Source organism: Choloepus didactylus, chromosome 1 (genome assembly GCF_015220235.1).
Source record: "Choloepus didactylus isolate mChoDid1 chromosome 1, mChoDid1.pri, whole genome shotgun sequence".
NCBI classification, from domain to species: Eukaryota; Metazoa; Chordata; class Mammalia; order Pilosa; family Megalonychidae; genus Choloepus; species Choloepus didactylus.
The window spans coordinates 64438266-64457741 of NC_051307.1; the positions used below are offsets into that span (position 1 = coordinate 64438266).

Sequence of the window (19476 nt, forward strand, 5' to 3'; positions counted from 1 at the left end):
TTCAAGAAATTATTTTGCATTTGCATAAACCTGCTGTCCTATGCTATTTGCTACAAACAATACAGGAACAGCTTTTGTCTACAACTATAGTGCAAACTGATTGGGAAATAAAACATACCTACTAATTCTGCTGTACTCCATAGCTGCTAATATGGTTTGGAGGATACAGAAGGGACTTAATAAAAGTAGTTGACTTGAATTGATTTGTTCTGGCTCAATACTTTTTTGGGCATGATTTATCTTTAAGACATAAATGTAGTCTAATAGTAAGAAAAATAAATAAAATGATCATTGACAGAGAAGATTCCCATACAAGAAGCATGAGGTATTCAGGTATCTCATGTTCTCCTTGCTAACCAGTAGTTTTTACTCTTAAGAGACACAGGGTATGTGAATATGTCAACTAAGTGTTACCCCTAAATATTTGCAGAGAATTTAGGGTCTGAACTGTGGTAGACTGCTTGCATTTGTTAAACCAGAAACCACATATTTACCCAGTGTGCTCTGAGGTACTTCTGGATGGGGCATGGTTTTAGGTTTGGGACGACGGGTTCTTTTTGTTGTTGTTGTAGCTGAAGGAAGAAAATGTAGGATTAATATGGTGCTTATGGATCCATAAACTGTGAATAGGATTACATAACATGGCTCTCAGTTTCTAAAACTTTGAGTTGAGAACTTTGTCATTTTGGTTTGGATTTTTTTCCTTTGGTATACTAATAGGTTTTCTTTTATAATTCACAGGGTTTTCTTTGCAGACAAAAAATGACACATACAATTATGTTTAGGAAATGAAGATTAGGAACTATCATTATTTTCTTAAAAGTTTCCCTAATCCAAATATGTTTACAAATCACTGCTAAACCACAATGGTGTGAGAGAGGTTCAAACCAACCCTGTGGCATTCATTTATAATTTTAAGTGACTAGGCTTGGACATTTTCTACTTGATAATTTGCTTAAAAAGTATACAAAATTCACTGAAACATCAACAAAACCAAACAAAAAAAATCATGTAGAACTTGAAATACAGAAAGTAGGTGTAATGGTTGGGTTCATGTGTCAACTTGGCCAGGTGATGGTGCCCAGTTGTCTGGTCAAGCAAGCACTGGCCTAACCATCACTGCAAGGACATTTTGTGGCTGGTTAATAAACCAGAAGATTGGTTTATTAAATCATCAGTCAATTGATTGCATCTGTGGCTGATTATGCCTACAATCAACTAAGGGAGTGTCTTCCACAATGAGAGAATTTAATCAGTGTATTTAATTCAATCAATTGAAGACTTTTAAGGGAAAAGAGAGAACTTTCACTTCTGCTTCAGCCAGCCTCTCGTGGGGAGTTCATCAAAGACCTTCATCGGAGTTTTCAGCTCATGGCCCACCTTACGGAATTTGGACTCATGTATCCCGTCTTACGGAACTTGGACTCATGCATCCCATAGTTGTGTGAGACACTTTTATAAAATCTCATACTTACAGATATCTCCTGTTGGTTCTGTTTCCCTAAAGGACCCTAACTAATATGGTAGGACACTTAAAGAAACTTCATGGTATCATAAGTGATACTGCATTAGCACTCTACCTAAGGTTTATAGGGGAAATCATATTTGGACCTCATCTCTAACAAGCACTACTGTTTAAAAAGAGATTCGGATTGTTATGATGCAATTAGCTTAAATTAACTTAAATTAAGTCCATGCACATTTCTGATAAAAAGAGAACCTTCAATATTTTAAGATGAATACTGTAATGGAATGACAACAGAGGATGACACAGCCATCTATAAAGCACCATAAATAAGTCTGATAATGAAACAGGAAAGAAAAAAAAACTTGCTGAAGTGCATAAAGGTCATTACCTAAAGATGTGCCAGGAGTAACAGGCTCAAAGTCTGTAACAAGAGATGACCAAAAGCAATTTAAAAAAGAAAGAAATGTTAAACACACGAGAAAAGTCATTTGCATTCTCTTGAAAATGAACCTTACCGATGTAGCACTGGTTCTACAACAAAAAGCAAAATTTTTAAAGTTCTGCAGTGAGGGTACATAGATATTTGTTCTTATGCAATGATTATATCCTTAGCTTCTCTATATGGAACTAGAAGTTTTGCTTGTTTTTATATTATATGTTAATACAGTAGAAAACCCTAATTAGAAGACTCATTAGAGATCTACCTAATATTTTGTTTAACAATTATGGAAAAAGAATGTTAAAGTACAATTTATAAAACTATAGATTGGAAAAAAAAGCCCTACATTGCTTAGGTTGTGAAGGATGCAATTATTGATAGATTCAAGCAGATACAGTAGTGAATAATCCAAGTAGATGGTTTTTTGTTGAGAGTTCACTTTGGAAAGAGACCAAATCTTCTGTGCAAACAAAGACATAAAGAAAGCAAGATAAAGAGGGTATAATTCATTCCTTGGAACTTGTTAGTGCATGTCTCTGTTCTCAGGACAGAAAGAACCTGACCCTGGGAGGTTAGGAGAGAAGGCTTAATCAACTGGCTCAAATCCAATCCCTGAGGTCAGGCATTCAAAGTCCTCATCATGGGCCCATCCAAAATTAGCATCACTGATCAAAATTTTTGAGCACCATCTAAATGAACACTGCCTTTTTTTGTAATCAAGTTGCACTTCTAATTCCGATCTTTCCACTTCATCCACACATATGACACCTTCCTGCTTCTGTTTATGCTACTTCTGCCCAGCCCTCTGACAAATCTACAAAATACAGTAATTTCAAGGTCCACAGCATGCTTATCAGCTCACAGATATTTTACTTCTCTAAGAATTAACTATGTGCCTAATAGTAACACCTAACAGATACGTTGTTTTTGCCCCCGTTCCTTTATATCTATTTATGAAGAGTTTCACACAAAAACGGCTTCCTTCTTCAACCAAGCTGTCACCCTATTACTTCTAAAATATTCTTTGCAGATGCTAATGTGACACACAAATATGTGACCAATTGAAGCAAGTATGCTAGCTAGATACTTAACTAGATAATTGCATTGAATTGAATGGTCAGAAAAGTAAATGACATACACAGGTAGCAAGGAGGTCCTCATGCTAGCAGCATGAAGAAGTCAGCAGCCACACAGGTATCCACCACAACACTGAGTTAGTACCAGCTCTTTTCCTTGACTTGGGCCTTCATCCGTAACAGGCAAAGGGGTTATTAGGTGAGAGGTTAAACTGCCACCCCAGTATCACATCTAATGGTGTCCCAGGGAGACCAGGAGCGACATATTTACCTAGTTCAGTCTGAGGTGCCTTGGGGCTTGGCGTGGTTTTAGGTTTGGGACGCGGGCGACGTGTTCGTGTTCTCTGTGATGTTTTTGGAGCTGATGAGAGAAAACTGGTTATTGTCATCTTATGGTTCCAGAAACTAAAGAAAGGATGATTACACATGGCTCTAGGTTTTCTGAAGCTGTGCTAGATTTTCTCAGTCTTTAGAAATTTGTCTCTTTAGCTTGGAATTTTCTTCTGATCATCAATATCAGACTGTTTTTTTTGGGGGGGGGTCTATTGGCAGTTCTTTTGAATATATCACATCATTTTTAAAATAAAAAAAACTTTATTGTTAGTTGTTGATACTAGATTTTCAATGAGGGCCCTGACCCAAGGGAAGACAGAAGTACAGCATGTCCACATGGCATTCGAGAGGGGCCCAGGCTCATCCGCTTGGGGGAGTTTATATGTGGGAATTACTTAGTTTAGGCATATGTTCCATTAAACATTATTAGAATAAAAACAATTTGTTTCCTAAAACATCAGTAGACCATGCAAATTCCCAACAGATTTTAGAACAATAGAAAGCAAGTTGCCCAGAGAACTATAATTGATGTTTATGGAGGAGATGCTCCCAAATATATTCAAAATTCAGCTTTAACTGAGAAGAATCACAGGCTGCTGGAAAATATTAATAAAGCTGGATTGTGTGGGAGATGGATGCCCTGCACTGGCTGTACACAGGCTTGTTTTACGCATCTTCAATACATTCAAGATGAAGATATAATTGAAGATGAAGTGAGAAAGAAAAAAACCTTTGGCCAAATGTTGATGGAATAGATTGGACAATGAGCAGAAAAAGCACTTGCTTAAGACATAAAAGGTCATTACCTAATGTTGTTCCTGGAGCCTCAGTTCTCAGGGTCACAGGTTCAAAGTCTGTGGCAGGAACTGACCAAAAGCAATACAATTAACAATGGAGATATAAAAAATATAGGAAAAGTAAGAAAGTTATCTTGAAAGTCAAATTCTTAGCCCTGTAATTTTTAAAAAGCATTTCTGAATTCTGGGAAAATAAATGCGTGTTCTCTGAATATCTGGCCATACTCTGGTATTCATTTTTCTCACAAAACAGTCACACTCTTTGCATTTTGCTTTGCATCCTGATGAGGCCAATGAAAGGTTTTTTCTCCATATTTAATTATCTGATAATAACCACATTGGAAACTCAGCTCCAAAAAATTATTTTATTTGTCTGATATGTAATTTTTAATTATTCTGAAAATTATTATAAAGGCTTCTATTAATATTTGAAAGGCTTTTTTATTATTTGTTTTGAGGTATAACAGCGGTATGGAGGATTAAATAAATGTTCTAAATCTGTCTATTTATCCAGAGTTCTGAGACAGTTTTGGAAAAGATAAACTTGTGGCTTTTTTTCATAGTGAATGTGATATTGCTTCTTACAATTTTTCCTGATTTATGTCAAACTGAAAATTAGGAGATAATCATTCAACTAAGGGACAGAGGTGTTCAAAACAAATGTCTGAAAGGTAGTATTTCAACTTTTGGTCTGGATAAACAGGAATTCTATAATTCTATATTACTGTTAAATGACTGAATTATTCATAGATATTAAATTAAGAATTATAACTGTGCTTTTAAATTAGGGTCTCCATTTTTTTTCATTAAACCCAAATGATTAAACATAACATTAAACGTTATCTCATCACTAAAAAATCTTAAGCATTTATATGGAGATTGATTTCCCTAACTGTACAAGACATCACAATACAAATTTGGTTTAAACCACAACAGAGAAAATCAGATTTGATAGAAAACATGGCATACAGAAGAGTTGGAGGAAGCCAACACCAGGACAACAGGGATGAAAATAATATTCATAGCTGATTGCTTTCAAACTAAAAAAGGGAAACCTTATTTTATTTGGAACTCAGCCTCTGCAGTTGCATGTGAAAAGAATGCAATCAAGGAAGGAAGGACTTTTGTAAGAGAATTACATACTGACTCAAGCTCCTTAAACCCAAGGAAGACAAGCTCTAACAGTCTTCCTCATTGCTCCCTTCTCATAGCCATAAATTATACACACACAAAAACAGAGATCTCAAAAATTTCCTGTTGGAAGGATGGAGAAAGAGCCTGTGACTCAAAAGCATCAAGTGCTGCAAAATATCGTAATGTCTGTGAAGGTGATCAAAGAAAGAGAAACATCTGGATATTAGAGGTTAAGCAGCAGATATAAGAAGGTCTAAGGGGATGTTAGAGTGGCCCCAATTGAAAATAGTAAACAACTTTGGAATGAATGAAAGAAATGATGAATGAATTGTGCTTATAGGAGAATACAGATAATGACAAGAGACAGGAGAGGGGCAAGCTCAGAGAAAAATCAACCAAGAAAGATGAAGGCATCATTACCTACGGTTATCGAGGGGATCTCAGTCTCAAATGTAACAGGTTCAAAGACTGCATCATAAAAAAAAAAAAAAAAAACACACACAACAGATACGTAATGAAAGAAAGGATGTCTAAACTTCAGGTACTCATTGATGCTTAATTCAGAGGATTCAGAACAAGGTTAACTCTAAGATTATATAAATTGCCTTCTTGATAGGCTTATTTATTGGGAGATGCTCTCTTAGAAAATTAGAATTTTATACTAATTGGAATCATAGAAGAACATTTCAATTGCAAACAGCTGAATTTTCAGAACGAACTGTCACACAAAGGTCTTCATATTGGTAGGAAATCACACAGTTAATAATTACTATTTAAAATGTTCCAAATACAAGAAATCAGGTTTTGAGTCATTACAAATCCAAATCTGGAAAACAAGGCCTAAAAATGCTTTAAGAAAATGGAATCTGTCAGGCAAACAGATATGAAATTTACTTATTTCTCACATATTGATTTGTTCATCTATCACTTAAAATATCAACAGAAGATAATGAATAAAATCATAGCATTTGGGTTTGTCTATTTTATATGATAGGAAAGAATATAAACATGTTCAGCAACCTTTCCAAAGAAAAGAGCTTCTTAAGCTAAAGCACTAGAAATTGTGTTTACCGGATTTAGTTGGTGGCATAGCTGGTTTTGCTGTGGTTTGGGGTTTAGGAAGTAATTGCTTTGGTGGTTTTGAATCTGAAGAAAAAGTGTAGGTACTATAATTAGTGCCATAACAGAGCTGTGAATGTGAAGATTAAAGTTACTTACATATGGCTTTCCTATTTATACATCAAGGCATTGAAAGTAGTGGTTACCAGGCTGGATTTGAGGCGCATCTGGTCTACGTGTGGTTTTAGGTCTTTTAGATGGTTTTGACGCTAAGGAGAAAAGGTGTTAAGATGAGCACAACAGTCAGGGCTGCGATCTTCAAAATGAAGGATACACACGCTTGAGCAAAGGTTGTATAAATTCAATGAGTCTATAACAAAATTAATTCCTGGGGTAAGGAAGGGGTGGGGAAGGTGTCCATTTTAACTGTATCACTTGTATCATCAGTTTTTCTCTAAAGGAAAAATCTTCAGGTTACTTTAACAGGTATGAGAAACACCATAAAACTTTTTTTCTACATAAATAATTTCAAAAGGGATAAGTGTAAAAGCTCTATTTCTTTGCTTTATAGGTTTTCTTCAGAAGAAAAACAGTAAGGTAGAAATTTCAAACTTGTTTAGTAAGAGAGATGGAAAATTTATCCATAAATGCTCAAAAATACACATGAGAAATAATGTGACATGGCTACTATTTTTGGAAATTTTCTGAAGTAAAGCCATGGCAGATTTATTGTGAATGCTGAGATATTATAATTAAATAATTGTAACTGAATAGTATTAATATTAAAAACAATACAACCAGCTTGAGACTTTTAATGTTTCTAAGTAAAAAGATCATAACTAGCTTTGCATTGGACCTCAGACCAAGAACAGTGTTTGGGCTTCTAGTTACCAAAATATATTCAAAAACATTCTTCAAAGACACAGAAAAGCTGAAGAGCCTATTACTTCATGCAGCTTTTTGAAAGAGAGAAAGTCTTATACGTGGGATGAACAAAGCAGTGGAATGATAATCGTGGCCCTGGAATAAAAGCATGCCATTTGTTCAGTCCAGGGCAAGCACAGAAGTTGCTGTCTGAGAAAGAGTAGATGGTTTTCTTAACACAAGGACACGTGTGATGGGAGGACAGACGATCAGCGGAGAACCAGGAAGTTGTGTTCAAGACCACAGACCTTCCCTAAATGAGCACAGTAGGATTCTTCTAGAAGAGCTCTCCTATCTTCAGCTCTCCAGACCCAGGGAACAAGCGGGAGGGGCAGCATGGAATGAAATTGTGATGGGGTGGCAGAACTGCAGTCAGGCCTGAGGCAAAGGGTAGGAAAAGCAAAAGTGACAACTCATGAAGCAATTGGAGGAGGTAGAATGGATTACCGATTGTGGGCACCAAGAGCTCCGGTTTTACTGTAGCAGGTTCCAGAGCTATAAGTGACAAACAAACAAACAAACAAAAAATACTAATTATAACAAAGAGCAGCATCTTGAAGGAGGAAACATTACTCTTAAAGAGTTGGGATGCTTTACCTGTTTCCTTAATTATCTAATGCAGAGTCACTTTGGGAGGTCCCCCAGGCCAGTTTTCATAGAGTTTCCTCTTACTGAATGTTATTTGCCGTTTTCTTTTCTTCCCAGTTACCCCTTCCCCTCTCTCTAGTTGTTCTAGAACTCATCTGCCATGAATATGTATAATACGTAGGATTTCAGGGTGCCTTACTCTGATAATCTATTTTAGTGGGCCAGGTTACTATTGTGCGCATTTAATAACTACAAATAAAAATATGAATATAGAAAATAAATGCAGATGCTCAAACATGTAAATGAAATAAACTGGTTCCTACAGCCTACTAAATCAGAAGCTACCATATAATGCTTTCTATCTTAACTGGATCCCTGAACAGGACATTTACCAGGGCTGGACTTGGGCCCTTCTGGACTAGGTGTGGTTTTAGGGCGAGGACGACGACCTGGTCGTTTGGTCTTCTTTGGAGCTGAAGAAAGAAAATAGCTAATTGTTATATGAGTGGTGGCTTTGCAAACTGACAATACCACATGTATCTTATAAGCACATTCAAAGCCCTATTATTAATTGTGAACACATATATTCTTTTGTTTGCAACTTTTTAATCAAATGGAAAATTGATTTTCATTTAATCAAATGAAATTTTTTTTGTCAAAGATTTGTAAAAAATCATTGTTTAAGACATCCTTCTGTTCTTCCAGTTTGAGATGGAAAATTCTCAAAACCTTGTACAGCTTAGAGAAGACAGTCACAGAAATTTTTGAAGATGCACGAGAAAGACTGCTTTTAAGAAGCCATTAGGGATGAATTTTATTTGCAAGGGGAAAGTTTGTCACTTAAAATTTGAAAAAAAACCCAGAACCCAGCAACATGTGCAAAAAGGCTTTGAATTAAGTGAAATAATTTCAGGGGCAGTAACTTTTTTTTATGAAATATAGTTTATAAAATGATAGGATTTAAAAATTTTCCCTGCAAGCGAGAACAGAGAATGTGAAAAAAGTATACGTTAACATCTTAACCCATTAATGTGAGGTTAGCAATAAAAGATCTCCTTTGAAATATAGCTTGGTAATTGAGGAACTTCTGAAAAGAACTTCTGCCCTCAAATTCAAGGCAGTGAATGGATTATCTTGAGAAGACTCCAAGTAGAGGCTGGATGATAGCCTGACAGGGAGATAGTGGGAAGAATTCTGATTGTGCGTGGGATTTGGTCTACTATTTATCCTCTTAATGACTTTTTTTCTGAGATACCAACAGTCAGGAAAAGAAGAAACAGGGGTCATCCACTCAATAACTGTATTACTTAATGTTGTTGTTGAAGGTTTGGCTACCAAGGTTGCAGGTCCCAAGACTGTATGAAAAATCATCAAGGAGAAATAAAAACCCAAGGAAAAATTTGTGAACTCTACTTAAATAGAGAAAATGCTTAATTTTGAATTAGTAAGTTCTATAAATATAAATGGTGCAACTTTAATCCACATAAGAAATGCCTATTTAAATAGATCCCTATGTTTTCAGATAAAAATGAACAAAAATGTAGCCAGTTAGTTAAGTTTGGAAAACAGAAATGGAAAAAAAGGCACGATTCTCATCTGGAAGATGGAATGGAATAAAGTTACCAGAAGTTCATGTTCCAAAGGAAAAGATGGGTAATTGGCTAGGATGGCACCACACAGAACACATTTTTTGCACTCTTGAAGAAAAGAGGCAATAAAAATTAGGGTTGGCTTTCCTTTTTCTCTCTTTGAATGTATTTCCTAGTGACACGTCGAGTTATATGAGATGGGAAAACCATAGTGTTTTTTAAGAAAATCTGCAAATGTTACAGTTTTGAAAGTAGGGAGAACATCTTCAAAAGTGAATATATGTTAGGGAAGCCATGGTCCTCCACTGGAATAACTAGGTTAGAACAAGTTCAGCACCTATTCTTTGAATAAAAGGAAGGACAATAAAGAATGTGTCAAATCAAAGTCACATTTGAAGGGAGCATGGCTTTGGTGGCCATATCAGAGCCTCTGCTAAGTCAAGCACAGTTGAAGAACACAACTTCAGGGGAAGAAAGAAAGCTGGAAAAAAGATCTGAAGGGCAATTGAGAAATATTCGGAACATAAGTGATAACTAAGGACAAAATTGAACACAGAGGTTGTTGAAGAAAGAATTCATCTTCACTCACTAAAGGAAGCTTCATTACCTATGGTTGACTGTGATGAGGGCAGCGTTTGAGGTTCCAGGGCTGCAATAAAAGCAAGTAATATCAAAGGCAATGCTGAAGAGCACCATCTAAGATAGAAATTAAATTTCCTTTCCCATAACTAGTGTACTCTCATTGGAGAACAATCACGTCCTACCTGCTTATGACAGCAAAGCTCAATCACTCCACATCCTCTCCACAAATCATAAAAAAAAGTAAGTGTGGAGAATTCTAAATTTTGTTGTTGACTTTTAAGTATTCCCCCACTAGCCAACATTCTGAAGATTGCCTCCTAGTGACTAAGGAAATTAAAGGGAGTTCAGAGCAGCCTCTCTGAGATTGTTGTGAGTGTCCTGTCCCCCACCATTCTGATTTTGTGCAAGACGGTCTGGTTTATCCAAGGAAGCAGGAGGAGACAGCAGACCCATCAGATCTATTATAGTTTCTGTGCTTCGTTTGCTTTTAATGGTCTGCAGCCTGTTCTACCACAAAAGACAGGAACTGAACTTATGGTCCAAAAGAGGCCACAAGAGTTCACATGGTGTTCACCATATTTACTAGCCAGTGAACAATTCCATTTACATATGAAATTTAGTCCTTTTCATTAGTAAATCAACAGGAGTCAAAAAGCAATCTTGGATTCCACGAAATACTGACAAAACCAAATATAAATATTATTTAAATATTCTGATAGGTAACAAACACTCCAATGTTCTTTCAAACCAGCAGTAAGTAAATTACATGCCTTGCTAAATGTAATATGCTTACAATATCCTTTGGGCTTTTAAAAAAATATGAACATCCAATATGTTTCTTCTTATTCTATAGAAGAAAATAATTATTTTCTTTAGAGGAGAAGAAAGTAAAGAAAATATCTCTATTTTTCAAAAAGAAAAAAAAAGAGAGAGAAGATTCTTTGACTATTTTTTCCTTACAGAAAGAAATTTCTGACCATCTTAACAGGACTTAAATCATTTTGTTACTTATACATTTCTGATATTACATTTACCAGGAGTTATCTCTGACATTTCTGGACTGGGGGATGTGGTAGGTTGTAGGGGAACAAATAGTGACTCTTTAGCAACTGAAAAAGAAAACACAACAACAAAACAATACATATAGATTAATTTCACCTCTTCCTACTTAGAGGCAGCATCATGCACTAGCATGTCTGTGGCAAAAAAAAATTTGTGTAAGAATAAAGAAGAGTAAAAATTCAGTGTGAAAGAGGAGCTAAAAGGTAGTGATTGAGAAAAAAAAAATGATAGAATTCTCGTTTCTCAAAAACTTGTCCAGAAATAGATTGTAATAGATGAATGACAAGCAATAGTGATTCATCAGACTGAAGCGCATATAGTAAGTCAAAAATTCTGTTTCTAGTTCTATACAAAAAAGGGAAAATAAATACCAATACATGCAAATATAGTAACTAATAAGAAGGCATCCACACCTGAAAATAGCAAAAAACAAAATGTTCTTTTGATACTTCAGGGTTGTATTTTACACAGTTGCCTTCTGAAAGTGTGAAAAGGTAAAAAAGAGTTGCCACATATAGCATTATTTAGTCTTCCCAAAGATTGAAATATGCTGCATTTTATATTTATAAAGAAAAATCTGCAACTGAGACTGAGAACAAATAGGGATGGAACCCTTCCATTAAGCTTTAAGTTCAGCCTCATCTAAAAACAGTAGTCAGTGATAGTACTAAAAATATATACATCCTCTGACAAGATTTCCTCTGACAATCTTAAAGTGTTAGGGATAAAGGTATAAAAATGTTACTATAAAGGCTGAATGACATGCTAAGTCACTCACCTCGGCACAAAGCAAAAAAAAAAAAGTACAATTTACTCATGCATTTGTGGCTAGTATAGAGTACCATTCACAGTTCTACCCACCATTTAAGATAACTGTAAAATATAGACCTGTAATTGGGGGTCCCTCCCTTTTTTCAGTTCTTTGAAAGCTTATAGAACCAAATGTCATTACAACCATTACAACCAAATAAACCATTACCTTATTACAACTTAATAAAGCCTAAGCCATAAAATAAATAATTCTTATTGGATGAGGTAGACAAGTTGGGGCATGGTAGGTGGCTGTGGTTTTTGAGTAACACACTGGATTCTCCTTATAAAATAAACCCTAACCAATGTGGATTTTTTACTCATTAGTTTAACCACAAAGGAAAACCAAAGCAGAAGCAGCCCACATGGAAAGTGAGATGGAGAAATAGGAGTGTGTGAGGAGAGGGCTAGGAAAAACAGTGAATTATTCAAATCCAAAAGCTTCTGATGGTTTATTTGCTCTTCTGACCCTTGGCTGGAAATGGAAATCTTCAGCAGAGCTATGAAGACGGCCTGCCCCAAAAAATAACATTTTTTTTTTTTAAGCTTACAGAAATTCAGTCTTTTACCCTGAGTTGCCTCAGGCCACTCAGGGCCGACAGGTGTTGGTATAGCTTTAGATGTAGATTCAGAAGTGGCTATATTTGCTATTATGGGGAAAAATGTGAACATTCCTGGGTGATTAGAAGATAGAAATCAAAGGAAACTCATTAGCTTCCAAATAATTTTTCACATTTTAAAAAGAAATGTCAAATTAAGAAGTTTCTTTGCTCAAACACCTTAGAATGCTAAGAACTTGCCCTCCTACCCTTATTTTAATAATGATGAAATTTCCTCTCTGAAATATTTTTTAAGAAACTAATGAAATTAATAAAGTTGATTCTTAAGTATAAACCCTAAGCAAAGTTTTTGGTGAAGTTCTGATGTCTTCAAATTTTATCTTGTAGTAACAGAAATAATTGTTTTGGAGGAATATTTATTTAAATTTGGTGACCTAACCACATATAAATATTTCTTGGTCTGCTTGGTAATAGCTTTCTCTTCAAAACACAGCATTATAATAATAGTTATTAAGTTATTCTAAAGCCCTCTAAGCATGATTTTTAAAATAAATGTACATGAAACATTTCTCTCATATGGCTACTGTCAGAGTTTGATTTAAACTTCTAGGACTCTTCAGTTTTGTTAGCTATGTTGCCTTCCCTGAATAACTTGTTCAAAAGGAGGTTTTTCATTCCATTTCTCTGATTTGGGGACTTTACTCATAATCCCAGCATCAACTATACTCTTTGCCTAATGCCTAATTTCCTTCAGTCTGACACTTATACCTGGAAAACTCACTGCCTCTTCAGAAGGAGCCATGAGAATTCTTTTCAGCAGTTAAATTTTTCTTCCTTACCCATTTAATTGCAAAATCTAATCATCCCCAATGAAGTAGGAAATCTCTTGCTTTAGTACTCCCACTTTGTAAACATGCCATTAACAGAAATGCAAGTTCAAAATCCATAAAGTGTTATAGTGATAAATACATTTTTTTCAGAGCTAAAGATTTGAAATACAGATAACAATGATAACGTAGTAGTAGCAAAATTCCCCATATCCAAACATTTAAGACAATGCATAATACATAGAAAACATGAAGATTTACTAATATGTCTGTTTAAAATTATATAAAGAGAATAAGAGCCTCTGCAAAAGAGCCTTCTTTTTCTTAGCAAAACACCATTAACTTGTCCTGAGAAATAGAAATCAAAGTTTAGAAACTGCATCAATTTAGAAAATTTCTGGAGCATCAGGAAAATACAACCTTTTCTGGTCTAGCCCCTTGAAAACTGAGAAGCCCCACAGCAAGTAGAGTTCTTAGGGGATGAAAATACCTTCCCCCTTTCCAGCTGAAATGCTAATGTATAGCATGACCAGAATTCCAGTCAACTTTGACACTGGAAACTATTCTGTAGTCCCAAACAAGGGAGTCCTCAATCATTCACATCATTACCATTTCTATGATTTTTTTTGTGATGGTCATGAATATAATGATCCATCACAGCTCAGAAAACACTGATAATACCGGAGGGGTTGGGTATGATGAGATCATTTCATGACATTTTTGTACTTTCCATGGAAAAATGCATCAAGTACCAAAATACAAATCAGAGTCCTTGCTCTGCAGGGCCTTACAAAATAATTTTTCAACGCTAGTTTTGGAATATTAGATTAAAAAGTTAAGGGTAATTACCAGGTTTGGTGTGTGTCACTTCTGGACTGAGAGAGATTTTAGGCTTCAAAGAAATAAACTGGGTTTTACTGGGAGCTGGAAAAATAAAGAAACAAAATAATCAACAAATCAACATTTAGTCATTTCAGTGACTTTCAGTGCTTTTGTCTTAAAAGTATAAAAGGATAATCAAAAAATAAACTATATGTTAAGTGGAATGGACCCCTTATCTTGGAGGATTTGGAAATACTCCATTAAGAGATATTCCATTAAATATGCCATTAAATATTTTATGCTCTACTTATAAAGCAGCAGTTAGTGGAACAGTGATAAGTTTTCATCTGGTTTGAAAAATCATTTCAAGAGAATATTTAACCTTCACAGAAAATAAATACAGATAAAACATTGCAACTAATTATTCAGAATACACAAAATAAAGACTAATTTTAATCCACGATTTTAAAAATACTTAATTTGCACAATTAATTACTATTTCCCAGCAACATCAAAGCCCTTAAGCACCAGAAAAAACATGTTTTAAAATTAATATCCACTGATAGGTATAATATTATGATCTGAAGCATAAAGAAATTCTAGTATTGCCATAATTAAAAAGTCATTCTTTTCCAAAAGAAGTGTAAAGTTAAACTTGAGGGACTTATTCAAATAATAGAGAACTATATACAAGACCAGACTTCAAATACAATTGGCTAGAAGATGAGGAAGCAGTGCCAGTTCAACAGCTTTCTAAGACACAAGATAAGGTCTAAAAGCCGAGTTCCTATCTCCTGACTATAGGGCAAGCTATTCACAACCATGATAGCCATGGAGTTCGTGCACTTAACGAGATATTCAGTAGTGTTCAAATGAGCCATTTATAATATTTATTTGAGATATTACATAAAAGCTGCGGAACTGAATTTTCCATGGTAAAATGAAGTAACACATCTACTAAGGACATATCATTATTACCCAGTGTTGTCCACGTAGGTTCAGAGCTTTTAGAAATTTTAGATGCAGTTGTTCCAGGACTTCTGGTTCTTGCTGGTGATGGAAAGGAGAAAAATGTTAAAATATCCTAGAGACAATGAAAAGCTATCCTCCAAAAAGGAACAGAATGATCCCTTTAAAATCCTGCAATATGTAATGATCAATATTTACAAAGTATTCAATGAGTAAAAGTTTTGGGAAAGAATTTTTAAACTCAGTCATAATTTTATAGGTCATATAAAATTTAACTTATATGACAATGGAGTAAGCAAAACCCTTTTTGTTGAGCATGCATCTGAGAATACTATTTGACAATGAAAAATATCACATCTGCATTGATAAGCTGCCTCTACCACCCAAATTCTGTGCCATAACATATGTTGTTCCCTTCTTCTTTTCCTTTGTTCAAATCCTATGTTTTTGAGGTCTGCCTGCATCCTCAACTATCACTTTCTTTCTCTGAACTTCTACACAAGCATTATAGTCTTACGAGTAGGTCATATACACTTATGTTGCTCTCATTGTTTACTGTGTCTTATCTTCTCAATATTATTATAAGCAATTTGAAAGCAGGAGCCATGTCTTCACCATCTTAGCCATTGCTTAGTGCTTGGTGCAAAACTGAAAACATAGTAGGCACCAAAAAACCAGAATGATTAGCCAAACAAATACTTAAAAATAAATGCATACCAAGACAATGAGTTACACTGTATAGCTTACTCTCTAATGCTGTGAAAGAATAACGTTTCTAGCATTATGCCAAAATTCACATGCAAGAATATCACTTGCATAATTTTCAATATTATAAGGCATTTCAGATTTTTGTTAATTTGTATTATTAATTATTCACCTTTAGTTAATTTCAAATTTTGTAATGAAACTTTAACCTATAGAGCCATACCACTTATTTTTATGATAGGGAGATAGATGCTTTTTACTTGGATTTAAATATCCTTGAAAGGCTAAAGAGATATTTATTTACCAGGTTTGGGTTTTGGTGATTTGGGCTTGAAGCGTCGTTTAGGTGTAGAAGGAATAGATGTAGTTTGCTGTGGAACTGAAAGAAAACATTTAACAGAGTTTTGATAAATGCTATTTCTCAGGGGTCAATCAGGTTGTAACTGCAAACTTGTAAACTTCTTGAATGCAAGAACTGCTTTATGTTTTGTTGTATTCTTAGAATGCCCAGCACTGTGCTTTATATACACTAAGTGCTCAATAAATGAATATGATTGGGCCAAAATAAGCTAAATTTCTACATGAGGACTGAAGGTAAGTTGTTCAATTAAATACACTGGAAAGTGAGCATCCTTAAGGCATTTTAGAACACTTGGTACAACTAAGAATTCAAAGGATAATTTATTGAGTAGCAGGGAAGAAGTACAAATAAAATATTTGGGATTTTGAGAATGGAAAGTTCAGAAAAACTTCTTTAATTTCGTAGCTCATTAATATCCTCACCATAAGTTAATGAACTTTCTTACTCCCATAATTTTTTATAATAAAATATAGATTTTGTTACCTCCCTTTTACCCATCTTTCTTCCTGGTATGCAGGATTGCAACGCCTACTTGGTCTCTTTATAATTATTCTACTTTGGGGGAAATACTCTGACCAAGAATTATCTAAATATGCTGAATAGAAAAGAATATATGTAAAAATAATTCTCATCTACAGTTCTGCAGTTATTTTCTACTTGGGAAAGCTGGAAGGAGTAAAAGAAGGAAATAATTCTTTGAAACATATAGACATTAGAATTATGGAAACTCTTTGAGGATTATCATAAGGCTAAGTATGACACCCCTTTGAAGAATTTCATGGTAGGGAATAATGAAAATATTCTTTAAAGGTCAAATGACTAATGCTTTTTTGACACTTTATCTGTTCTTTCAAATCACTCAACTAAACAAATGTCTTTAGTTACCAGGTGGTGTTGGTTGCATTTCAGGACTGGTAAAGATTTCCAGTTTTGGAGGAACAAATGGCGTTTCACTTGGAGCTGAAAATATAAACATCCCATCCCACAAAATAGTCCCGGTTAAAATGAGATATTTTAAGAATTTTAGCATGCTTTTTGATGGTACATGGCACATGCTTCAAGTATATGATTAAGGATGGAAAATGCATGTAGTTTCGAAAGCTGGTGAATGAAATGATGATTAAAAGGGGAGAAAACATCAGAATGGTAATTGTCAGTAGCTGTCTCCAGGCAGACTCAATGCACGGATGTGAAGTAATACAAGCCACAAACACAAGGGTTGGGATGATGCACATGATGAAGATGTCCATGCAGTTTTCAAGGCTTTTCACTTCTTTAACAATGGGAAAAATAACATCTATTATACCCTCTCCCCAAAAAGAGAAAGAAAGAGAAAGAGAACCAAAATGGAACATAAAAAGATGCCTGCACTATAGGAAAAAACATATATGAAGCAATCAGAAAAAGATAAATGATTAGATGTGATGGAATGAAATGGTCATTTGTGCAAAAGGCATTCACATGGATTTTCTTTTAATGCAAAACAAAGTGCAATTTTCCTGTTCAAAACATTACCCGGTGTTGCCCTTGGCCGTTCAAGAGTTCTAGAAGTTTTAGGTGGGACAGAATCCAGAATAGAATCACTTGTTGCTGTTGGAATAAATGTTAACATTCATAAAAGCAGAAGGCCCCAGGAATAAAATACAAATTCATGAGTAATAAATTATGCCTCAGATGGGGGAAAATATCAAGAACACTTGAGACATTGCTGACCAACATTTTTAAGCTAGTGATTCATTAGGAGTTGAAGATGGGCTCATGTTTTAGAAACATGCATACTTCAGATATTAGAAACTATGACAAAACAGTGTTTCATATATTCAACTTGTTTTCAACTGATTTCTTTCCTTATGTTTAATAATTGCTAATAGAATTCACTATAAGAATTATATTTCTTTTGTTTTATACTGCTGCTTAAAATCATTTGCTTTTATTTATCATGACAAATAATGCTAAGATAAAGCTATCCATAGGAAAAAAATTATATATATTTACACCTGACAGACACAGTCTTATTCATGCTAAATATCCCACAGTACCTAGTTTAGTAGGTGCTTAATAAGCACTTGCTGAAAGGAACTGTTGGACTGGGTTGGATCAGTAAGTGAATCAGTAGCTGGATTCACTATCGTTGGATCAGTAAGTGAATGCCACTTAGACCCAACTGAACATCTATGGACAAATGAATGATATGACTATTGTAGAGCAGGGTTTATCAACCATGGCACTATTGACATTTTTTGGCCAGATAATTCTTTGTTGTGGGGGGCTGTTCTGGGCATTGTAAGATGTTTGGAAGCACCCTGGCCTCTACCCACTGGATATCAGTAGGATCTTATCCAGTCCTGACAATCAAAACTGTCTTTAGACATCGTCAGATGTCCCCTGCTGGGAAGAGGGGCAAAATCACCCCCATTGGAGAACCAATGCTCCAGAGCAAACCACCACCCCCCAAGACTACAAAGTCTTTGTGAAATGATGATCCTCGACAATAGAGTAATAGATCATTATGCTTCTTTGCCTCAGTGGCAACCAAATCTATCTGCATCTCCCACATGTGACAGAGTTTATTCACTAATGTGTGTAAAGAAATAATTGTTCATTGGGAGGAGTGAGTAGGAGAATTCATCTCACTGGCATAGGTAGCTATTCCTCCTCTGCAGAGCTCTAGAGAGTGCACTTTTGCTCTCTGCAAAGAGACAATGAGACTCAGAATTGCCAAAACACTTGGGATCCAAAGACAGAATTGAGACGCCAGGTGTACCTGTGTGGGGCTCTGCTATTTCAGGCTCATCTGATGTTGTAGGGCTTGAGAAAACAGATGGCATATCGTAAGTTGCTAAGATTAAAAAAAAAAAAAAAAAAGGGTAAAACAAAAAGAAAAGACATTAATTTTGAAAGCTTTCATGGCATATTTTAATGCTGGCTGAAGAAAGCCAGCTTGGGGTAGGTGCTAGCAGGTTTTGGCTGTAGGCTACCAGCCTTGCCACTGATGTGTAAACAATCACCAAGACTTGCCTTTGGCCCTTCTTGCCTTGAACTAAAGGCTTTTATAAAGTGAGCCTGACACTGGCCTCTGGGACAATGTGAACATAGTGCTATATATTTATAATGAAGTGATGCCAGCTCTAAATCAAAGAGCTTCAAAGAGTATAAACATAAATGAAGTCAGAGGGCAGTTTGGAAAGAAATTTCTAAATGAAAGGAGACTGTAGTAACACTGAGGCCATTTGCACAAAGTCTACAAAGGATTCTTTCTGCTTAGTGAAAGTTACCATCATGATGCCTTCTCTTTGGACAGCACTCTCACATACATCAGCTTATTTAATCCTCTGAACATCCCCAAGAAAGAGGTGAGGCAGACGTTATCC

At 35.3% G+C, this 19476-nt stretch overlaps 1 protein-coding gene across 28 annotated transcripts in view; it reads right to left on the bottom strand.

Moving 5' to 3' along the window:
* LOC119532323 (ABI family member 3 binding protein) overlaps nucleotides 1-19476 on the bottom strand; it is a 277976-nt gene that overhangs the window by 94092 nt on the left and 164408 nt on the right. For 18 of the 28 annotated variants that reach the window (XM_037834649.1, XM_037834732.1, XM_037834678.1 and 15 more), the window contains 17 exons: nucleotides 18870-18944; nucleotides 17621-17695; nucleotides 16991-17065; nucleotides 16049-16123; nucleotides 15049-15120; nucleotides 14098-14172; nucleotides 11024-11098; nucleotides 10015-10056; nucleotides 8211-8291; nucleotides 7678-7725; nucleotides 6513-6575; nucleotides 6319-6393; nucleotides 5668-5715; nucleotides 4123-4182; nucleotides 3255-3344; nucleotides 1857-1889; nucleotides 495-572 (listed from right to left, as the gene is read on the bottom strand). In XM_037834649.1, the coding sequence (XP_037690577.1) occupies nucleotides 495-572; nucleotides 1857-1889; nucleotides 3255-3344; nucleotides 4123-4182; nucleotides 5668-5715; nucleotides 6319-6393; nucleotides 6513-6575; nucleotides 7678-7725; nucleotides 8211-8291; nucleotides 10015-10056; nucleotides 11024-11098; nucleotides 14098-14172; nucleotides 15049-15120; nucleotides 16049-16123; nucleotides 16991-17065; nucleotides 17621-17695; nucleotides 18870-18944 (1140 nt within the window). The remainder of the gene's footprint in view (nucleotides 1-494; nucleotides 573-1856; nucleotides 1890-3254; nucleotides 3345-4122; nucleotides 4183-5667; nucleotides 5716-6318; nucleotides 6394-6512; nucleotides 6576-7677; nucleotides 7726-8210; nucleotides 8292-10014; nucleotides 10057-11023; nucleotides 11099-14097; nucleotides 14173-15048; nucleotides 15121-16048; nucleotides 16124-16990; nucleotides 17066-17620; nucleotides 17696-18869; nucleotides 18945-19476) is intronic. The other 10 variants (XM_037834806.1, XM_037834805.1, XM_037834657.1 and 7 more) reach the window with 7 other exon arrangements.